At 42.6% G+C, this 10107-nt stretch overlaps 1 protein-coding gene across 1 annotated transcript; it reads left to right on the top strand.

Moving 5' to 3' along the window:
• The first annotated feature begins 317 nt into the window (after window positions 1-317).
• On the top strand, window positions 318-9217 carry LOC127306338 (uncharacterized). The gene is made up of 7 exons (XM_071822393.1): window positions 318-2301; window positions 2775-3212; window positions 3316-3441; window positions 3538-3921; window positions 5026-5804; window positions 5903-7657; window positions 8169-9217. The coding sequence occupies exon 1, from the start codon at window positions 318-320 to the stop codon at window positions 903-905; it is 588 nt and encodes a 195-aa protein (XP_071678494.1). The 3' UTR covers window positions 906-2301; window positions 2775-3212; window positions 3316-3441; window positions 3538-3921; window positions 5026-5804; window positions 5903-7657; window positions 8169-9217.
• The last annotated feature ends 890 nt before the right edge of the window (window positions 9218-10107 follow it).

A 10107-nucleotide genomic window follows, 5' to 3' on the forward strand; every position in this document is an offset into this window, starting at 1 on the left:
TTCTGAATTCCTAAAGTAATTGGCTAAAGACCCCAAAAAAACAGAAAAGACCAAAAATGCCGAAAAGCACGCAGGCTAACCGGCTAAATATGGAACCAGCTTGTTTACCTTGTGTGTCGCGATTTGTGGCCCAGGTGCCGGCACGGCCTGCTTATAAACGGGCCAAGCCTGTTTAGGCGCGTGTCGGGCCGTTGGCCAGCTGTACAATCCTACTCCGAACTGGATTATTACTGGCTATGGTAATAGATAAAATCAGGGAGGAAGGAACCGCAACCGCAAGTGAGGTAGGGTGGGCGAAAGATTGGAATTTTGTGGGGATGTCGCCGTCGCTGGCGCTGCGTGATGGATCCAAGGTGAAGGTGGTGGACGTCCGGGCCAGCAACGAGGAGGAAGAGCTGTTTCTCCTGCGCGCGTGCGCCCGCGACTTCCGCATCGCCGCCGTGGCCACCTCCCTGGATCTCCCGGCCCACGCCCGCACCCTGGACGGCGCCTACGAGGCCGTCCGCGCCGCCGTCGACCGCGTCGATCGGCGCAGTCGCCGTCGCCCTCTTGAACTGCGACGGCGAGCCGGCCCTGGCGGCCGCGTCTGGCGGTTCCACGTGGGCGACGGGCACGACGACGCCAACCCGTACCGCGTGTGCGAGGCTTTCCGGTCGTGGAGCCGCGCCACCATGCCCCGCGGCGTCTTGGTCGCGCGGGACGGCGCCGCCGACGTGGCGTACGTGGTCAAGCACCTGAACGGCGGCGCCCTCCCACCCAAGCGCGAGGCGTTCCTGCAACTATGCGTCGCCTCCTTCTATGATGTGTACGACCTGAAGGTGCTGGCGGAGTGGAGGGAGGTGGAAGACGGGGATCCCCCGCTCGCCCGCGACGCCAGCTTTGGCCGCATACACTCACCCCTATGAACGCACACACGCACACCCCTACCCCTATGAGCACCTCCGGAAGACTGAGCCGGCGGATTGGATCTTGAAATTGACGAAGTCACCACAGGCGTCTCGCTGTCGACAGGAACGTCGCCTCCCACTGAATGAATATTCCGCCTTTATGAGACACACAGATATCAAACCTGGGGTTTGAACTCTGGTGGGCTGGGGGTACAACCACCCTCCTAACCACCCAACTTCAGGTTGCTTTTCGGCATGTGAATACTAACAGGATTATGATTCTGAAATAAAGGAACCACTAAAGAACTACAACCAGTATGTAATATTTTATCCATCTTGAGGTAGGGTGGTATGACATTAGTGATGAGGTTTATTAGTGACATTTCATTTGTTGTTGGTTTATTATTATTATAGAAAATGGGCAAATGAAGTGAAATCTAATGATCAAAAAGAGAATCTGGTTCATCTGCTAGGTTAACTAAGATTAAGATGGGTTAATTGAAATAAAGAAGAGGCTCACAAACTAACGTCCTCAATCTCTTTGTACACCGTAACTTATGTGTATTTATCGAGGGTGCCAAAACAACCTCAATTGTTTGATCCCATATCACGTTGCGTCATCTAAAGGTATAAACGATGCCCCCCATAGGGGGCCTCTGAGGCTATCCACGGTAGGCACTCGCGCTGAGGGATTGGCCGTTGGCTCGCTTTGCCTCCACCCAGCTGGGCCACGTGTCACGACTGGATTGGGCCGGTTCGGGTCCAAAATATCTCTCCTCAGCCAACCCAATCTAGCGACAACCCTATCCTCTCCCTGTTCGTCTCCTCCCCGAACCCCCCACATCGCTCAGCCGCCACCGCCGCTCGCGCTGCCTCCTCACCATCCCCTGCAGCAGCGCCGTCTGGCTCCACCCAGACGGAGCAGCGCCGTCTCGCTATCGCCGGGAGTTACTCCGCCCCACGCTGGACCGGATCCACGGTGAGGGGATCGCCGCCTGCAGCGACCGGCGATTCGAGGTGAACGACCTCGCCCATCTGCTGCTCTTGTCTCGATGGACGGCAGCACCTGTCGCCGGCCGCAAACCTCGTCGTCCCCTGCAGCGACCGGCGATTCGAGGTGAAGGACCTCACCACTCCGCTGCTCTTCCCCTATGACGCAACCTCGATGAAAGGCACAATCGCCGGGAGTCTGGCGATTGGAGGTGAAGGACCTCGCCCCTGGATGGCCCTGCAGCCCTGCAGTGACTGGCGATTGGAGGTGAAGGTCCTCGCCCCTGGACGGCAGCACCGCTACGGAGTTTGCCGGCGCTTTGTTCTACAGCCCCTACCCGAGCTGTTGATCCTGGCGTCTCCGAGAGCTACTGCCAGTCCCCGAGCACCTGGCGCCGACCACCTCCACGACTAGCTACTGTAGGTTAGGCCCCTATCCTCCTCCTCCTTCCTCTACTCTTGCAAAAAAAAAGGTGTATCATGTGGAATATGCTAGCACTTGAGAAGCAGTGTGTTCATTGATGTGGATCAATTTTTGTTCAAATTGTTTCATCGGGTTTTCTCTGTTGGGTCAATTTTGATTTATACTTGTACACCGATAACTTGATTAGTAGTTGATACTAGCTGTTGTATTAGTTGTATGCAGTGAGGAGTCAAGAACCCACTTCATGGAGGCCATGGATGTTTTTAGTCTTGTTCAGTTGTTCATCATGGATAACAGCAGAACTAGCCCTTGTTTTACTCCTGTGCTTTCTTGTTTTACTGATTTGCCGTGGTTAGATTCAGTCCCAATCTGCTATCCTATGGATGCATGGCAGTTCCGGAAATGATCACAGTTTATTAGGAATTGTGTATAATTGTTGATCTTAAATGTCTGCATTCTCACTTCTTTTACAGATTAGGTGATCTCGAAGTCACTTGGTCTCCATGATACAACATTGGCTGATTTTGGTTGGCTCGCACCATGGAGCGGTAGTGCGTGCTCATTGACCGACGTTCGCAACGCTGGCTGACTACATATTCAAGGAAGGTAATACGTGTGCAATCAGCGTGTGTGTTGTGATGAATGGACATGTCATCTTGATTTTGTTAGCTTCAGTTTCATTAATTTCGGAGTAGAAATCTTGATGTGTGTGTGTGTGTGTATGCACGAGTTTGTGGCGGCTGTTCGGTGGTGGAGGAGGAAGGTTCGTTTTCATCTTCTTCGTGGAGATCGACTTCATTCATGACTGGCTAAACAATGGGTTCAAGAATAGTAGGACAAGGGTGGAATTCTTAGCAATCACGTCCGCTCGCAGAGCAGTAGAGTCGATTTGGGATTTTTCTTTGTTGCAGGTTGGACTTCTAAATTTATCACTCTGTTAATTGTTTCTCGTGACTTTTCTTCTCTCCACCAATTACTTGAAGAACCAATTTATACAGTATTTTGTGGCAGCAGCTAACACATTGGGTCTAAGTGAAATTTGTTGTTGTGGTGAGAACTTGGTTTCTTCTTCGTGGTTGGAACCTGAGACAACACACTGGAGGATTCATCACCGAGCTTAGTCACTGCAACCTGAACAAGGTTGGGTGAGCATATGGTTCCATTTACTTCACTGATTAAATTATAGTAACTGCTATGTATGGTCACAACACATGATTGGTTTTACTGCATTTGCAGAGGACTCAAACAATAAGGAGGTAGAGTAATGAGAGAACAAGCAACCACCATGTCATATATAGTAGTTGATCTGGAGCTATATCCTACCCACGAAGGATCTATTTTTTGTATTTTGCTTTGATATTTTCTTCTTGGCACTTCAAAGTTGGTATCAGGAATATGATGATCCATCACAGAGAAACTTTACAAAGTGTGTGACCATCTACCTTAATTCATTTTGTATGGTAGCAGATCGATCCTACATGAACAAATGAACAATCCATCTTAGCCGAGATTTTTTATACAAGGAGCATTCTTGTAAGGTTGGCTTCGTGGTGGCGTGGTTAGGACAGTGGCACCACAAATTCTCGCCTCGAGCTACCTACTCTTCTCCCATGTCCTTGGGTGAGTACAGTGGATGATCAATGCACACCTCTACTTATTCTCTTGTTTGATTATTTGAGCTTTGGATGAATATGCATCGTTTATCTCAACTAGGTTGCTGTCCAGTTGATCTAAAAAAAAAGGTTGCTGTCCAGTTAATTTACTTTAGCACTTCAGTAATCATTTTACTTTGAAAATTCTGTTACACGTGTGTCTCCTTCTCTCTTTCTTATTTTGACATGCAATTAGTTCAGCTTAAAAAATTTTGCACTCGTGTGCGCAATTGACCTATTAAGATAAATGATTTTCATCGTTTGACATGGTACTTCCTTGAATAAGGTTTACTTTATTTTTTACCCCTTATTGAAAACGCACCATTAGTTAGCATTAGCATTTTATGTTTTGTTTGTTTGAGAAACAAGCACACATAATACTTAATGAAGTTCTCAGGTTAATTTCCCTTGACATATATAGTGCACCACCATGACAAAAGACCCGATTTTCTTATTACGTGCATAATTGATTTAGTTGGATTTACCCTGAATAACAATGACTGAAGCTAGCTACCAAGAAAGCTGATTTGGGAGGTATTTATATTTGTGCTATGTAAAGCTTGTCTCGGTTGATTCAAGGGGTAATAATTTTAGCTGGATGGTGGCTTACATTTCCACTTCATTGAAAAGATGTTCTGATTTAGGGCTAGCTGGTTAGGAAAATAATAAGTATCATGGTGTTTCTACCCCTAATGCATTTCTCCCCTTCGTCGACGACCGAGATGTTCCGCTGCTGGTGACAGCCGAGAGGAAGAGGCGGAGCAAGAGAATCAGAGCCCTCCATCGATTCAGTCCAAAGAAGTGAGGGTGACTTTAAAATTCATTGCTTTGGATTTGACTTGGGTGTGTGCTGTGGACTCGGTGTGTTCTCGCTGTAGGTGTGTCTATCTATTGGTTGCATATACAACATGAGCCCCTTGTAGTAAATGTTTTGATTTTTCCAGTTCTTCCTCCCGTAGATTTCTCATATTGTTTGTTCCACCTGGTCTTTGTAGATACTCTCTACTCTCTGGTTGTTGCACTGATACTTCTCTTCTGTTTAATTTACGTGTTTCATGTATTCTTTTTTCAGGTTCTCCCTCCCAGCGTCGTTTGTTCCACCATCTCTAACTTGTCGGAGAGGCCGATGGATAATGAATTGCTGGTTCGATATTTTGTTGGTCTACAAGTTGTTGCTATGCTAGGAGGCATTTTTTTGCAGATTGTTTTGCACTGCCATCATTTATATAGTTTAAATGGTGACATTATTACACATATTTTTTTAAATGAATTTGGAGATTATCAGGTCTGGGGCATATATGCTACTAAAATAGTGTTTTTTCTACCTTGGATATATGTATCTGTTCCTGATCTCTAATATGTCTTGTCAAAATTGTGTATTTCATTCTTGAACAAAACTAGGAGAGAGCATATGAATTAAAATTTGCTCATATATATCTTGCGAGCAAGTGTCTCTTATGATCCATGTGGTGAAGATTCTTCGTTGTACATTGTTTGTATCTTCATGAATAATCTTACGAGCCACCTTATGATATTTTCTTATTTCGTTTTGAACATCTGAACTTGGGTTTTCCAAGGTAAAGTAGAAGAATGTGTACACGCTTAATGCCTTAAGTCCAGCTTGAGAGGACATAAAGAATAATTTTTATTTCTGTATGGCCATGATTATGATGTCAAACAAATGCATATGCTTGCCTTTCAGAGTTTCTACCATTTGCATGTGTTGCATTTTTTAATTAAATATTTGCTAATAGTATGAAGGATGAAAAAGGTATGGACATCCAGCTTCATTTTAATCAACGCTCCTTCCTAAGAATGCCCCATTTCAGAATAAACTGAAGGATGAAAAAGGTAACCTGCAGCAATACTTGTCCGCAGCTATCGTCTCTATAAGCCGATATGATCCGGTCTAAAATTAATTTTCTGTACGTGTCTACATATATCTCAAGATTTTTTCGGAGGAGCCTGTCGGTGTTGTTACTGGTTCTAACATGACTAAGCGCCGACATGCCAGGTGCTATATTCTTTCCCCTTTCTTGGCATAGTTCTATGTATATATTTCGGATTGAGAGTAAGCTTCGCTTCTGATGTTTCAGGGGGTGTTACCCAGGTAGTTGCCTTTCTTTGCCTTATACCTCCATGTGTCTATCCTTCCCCGACATTGTTGTTAGTCTATAACTTGAAGCTTAATTAATATCTTCATCATATCAAATCAGGCTATGCGTTTGCCTATGATCGGAGTATGAAAAAATAAAATAATTAAAGTGTATATTTGCTAAAATGCTCTTCTTACGTTATTATTTCCATGTTAAAGGTAAGCTTCCTTGGACCTTTACGGTGCCCCGATCGTTTTATGGATTTTTTTTTCCTAACCTATTAAGTGTCCTAATTTATATAAGAAAGCAATGTGCTCATCTTTTTTAGAAAATAATCTACTTGGTTTGCACTAGATTTGTCGCTTTGGTTGTCCAAGTAGTATATTGAGCCTTAAATAACACCTCTCCTTGCCTCACACCATCTTTCTCTTGGGGAGCGTTTGTACCTTCTGTTTTTAGCTTGGTTCCTATTGGCTGTTTCCTAGCTTCAGACAATGATATATTAGATCTACACGGCTACTGAAGTGAAGACTCATGGGTGAAAAAGGATGGGCGTGTTTTTATGTTGATAGAAAATCAAACCATTTTACATTTAAATCTACACTGCTACTAAAATGAAGACTCCCGAGTGAAAAAGGATGGCCGTTGAGGCTGAGTTGTTTTCTGGATTCTGTGTTGAGATTTTTACACATTTATTGGTACTTTAGGATAGTTTGGATAATAATTTGTTTTTTGTCTTCATAGTACTGTTTTCAACTTTAAAACTGGATTGGTATTACTAATCTATTTTTACCCACATGAACATCAGCCTGAAGGATTATAACTACAATAGATGAATAGGCTGAAGAAGAAATGTACTAAATGTCTCCTGCAACAGTTAAGCGAGATATGCGTACATTAAACGGTTTAGCAATTGATGGGATTCTTTCATAGATGATATATATTTAGATTTTAACAAAGTTTGATCTATTTGAAATTAGTTAATATTTTTAGAACAATTGTATTTAGGAAACATAACAGGGGCAGCTCCATGCATACCTTAGACAGCTTCCTGCATAAATTCTATAGCTTGCAATAACATGGTCCAACCATTTTCCAACTATTGAATTCTTTCTGATTGTCTCTCTTTCATGTTCCTAACAGTTGCCATATCCTTTTGCATTGCACTGATACCTTGATCCATAAATAAAAACATTTAGTAGCTACATTTAGTCCTAACAGCTAATCTACTTCCACTAAGTTTTTTAATAACTTCCTTTAAAATAATCTTGCGAGATATGAAAATAATCCCCAAGTCGTCTGCATTTTCAATCAAGGTATTTAATTATGTTAATTGTGTAATATTAGATATGTAAACTCGATTATGGCAAAATATATTACCTCCAGCCCCTCGATGTTGATCCTTTTTGTATGAACAGAACAGACCTGCACAAACCAATTGCATAGGTTTTTGTAAATCAGCAACGGAAAGTTGTACCCATGGAAATTCTACGGTTCAACACTAGAATGAAGGGCTGAATTCAGAGACTTGAATTCTGTTAATAAATCTATTCCACAGTAAAGTTTGTCTCAAGAGAACACAAATTGCAGGCCATAATAAACCAGAAGGTAGCCATGTAATTGTTTGTTTTTCCACTCCCTAATAAACATCTAGCACAAGTCTAATCGTATACTACTATAGAGGCACAAGATTCGGAGGTGTGTCTTTGGAGTAATTGACTTCAGTATCGCAGGTGTCTTTGGAGTAATTAGCCTCAGTCATCTTGCCTGCTATGTTGTTACCTGCATCTATCTTTGGTTCTAAAATTGATCTGATAAGAGCATGCATGCCATTACTACAGCCAGGCACGGGCCTTTGTCATTTTTTTCTTTCCTAGCATGCACACAAAGATTCATATTTGGTACTGCTTTTGCTTTTTTGAAAACATTTCTTATTTACATGATATGTATTGTCAGTGAGTTGACATTGGTGCTTTGTTACGTATGTCTAGAGAAGATATATTTACATCAATTTATTTTTGTGTTTTGATGTGTGCTAAACCACTCTACTGTAGCTGCTATAGCCAGATCCAACAATCATAATGGTTTCCTTTTTTAATACATTTCCTTCTTTTTGCAGTTTTGGAATATACAATAAGGTCAAATTTGCCAGAAATACCTGCTCCACAATTAGTCGATTCTCGGCCATCAAATTGCAGAAATACTATTTGGTGCATTGGAAAATATGGTTTGGGTTTCTCTCATATTCTTCTCGCAGGTCTACGATCCCACGGCTGGAACAAATAGCTTACATTTACTCTGTTCTTCCTCAAATCATTGTATGGAATATTAAGATCCTATTCAGTCTAAAGCAGTTCGTCAAATACTATAGCTGCAAATGGGGTTTTGTATAGGAGCAATATTTTCATTGGAATTTTTCATGGTACCCTTACAACGCATCTATTCAGGGAGATTTGATCCTCTTCAGTCTAAAGCAGTTCGTCAAATACTATAGGCGCAAATGGGGTTTTGTATAGGAGCAATATTTTCATTGGAATTTTTCATGTTACCCTTACAACGCATCTATTCAGGGAGATTTCTTTGCTGCCACTGTAGAACTATTGCTAGCTGATGAAGGATTTTCTTTCCATCCATTGTTAGGTGAGTTGTACTAGATGCTGATTAAAATTTCAAGCATGTGTAGCGTGTGTAGTACTGTATTCGATGATAGCGCAGACACAATATGCTATGGGGGCCGTGGTTACCGCGGTGTTTTCCGAGTAATTGCACTTGATGAGTCTTGGGTACCGACCACGGAGACAAGAAATATTGTGTACTGAGAGGTGCTTGGTCATCTCTAGATGCTTTGGTTAATACATAGATTTCTCCCTTCCATATTATTCTATTTTCACTTTCTATGTTCTATCAGTTAATATTCACTTGCATTGTTTTGTTTTTCAGTGTCCATTATCCATCAGCATTTGAGATGATTGGTCGCTTCTAGATGTGTTAGTTCACATATACATGGTGTGTTTCCATTGAAGCCATACCAGCTCTGGTGCACATCAAAATGCTCCCGTTGTATCTTATGGATTTGACCCAAACCTCTCTCTGGATGTTAAATATAAATGTCCACTACTTGACGTGGTTGTGCCAGCTGATGCAATTCTAGATGGTGTGTTTTCTTTATGTGGCGAGTTCTTATGAGTTACCCAATGCACTAATTATTTTTTTCGAGTGGTAATGCACTTATTTTTATTGGTTTGCACAAAATAAGGTCTAATTATTTGAGCTCCATTGCAGAAGCAGGGCTATACCCAGGGAATTAACTTAGATATCTGCAAATTTCAGCTACAAATATTCATCGCTTAAGCAACCTACAGTAGTTGGTGCATTAGAGACGATTGCATAATTTGCATCACTGCTATATTTGTGATGCTTTCTGTTACCAGCTGGTTTTATGTTATGGCACAACCAATAGTTTCTTTTCTATGATTTGTGTTGCTTTGTGTAGCACCGAATACTATCCCATATCTTATCTGTCTTTGAACCATTTGTGATCCCTATAACCAGTTCACTTAGTAATGGGCCATGGTCTCTGTATTTTTTTTTTTTTTGCTTTTTCCCTTTTAGTTTATTCATGTGGCCACAGAGAAAAGGAAAATTTTAGCTTATTCATGTGACAAAACTCAGTATATTAAGCAAACCAGAAATAAAATTAAGACATCGAAGTACTCCCTTTAACTAAGAAAAAGAATTCAGAGATCAGCTCGCATATGCAAAGGAAATTCGCTTTTAGTAACTCAAGAGAAGGGAAAATACCAGTTGAAAGCAAATCAGCTCAATTCACCCCATGTGGCTCTCCGTCCCCTGCGACTGCATGCCGCTGACCAGCTCCTCTTCATCCAGACTCACTGATAAGATCAGTGCCCAAGTGATGGATCTTGACCAGTGTCAGAGCCCCATCACCGCGCATGCCAACGGAATGGACCATCTTCTCTGCAGCCTACCTACACGACCTTCTTCTCGATCTGGATCGGCGGCATAGCCCCATCACTGCACACACACAGTACAGACCG

This window comes from Lolium perenne, chromosome 6 (genome assembly GCF_019359855.2).
Source record: "Lolium perenne isolate Kyuss_39 chromosome 6, Kyuss_2.0, whole genome shotgun sequence".
Classification (NCBI taxonomy): Eukaryota; Viridiplantae; Streptophyta; class Magnoliopsida; order Poales; family Poaceae; genus Lolium; species Lolium perenne.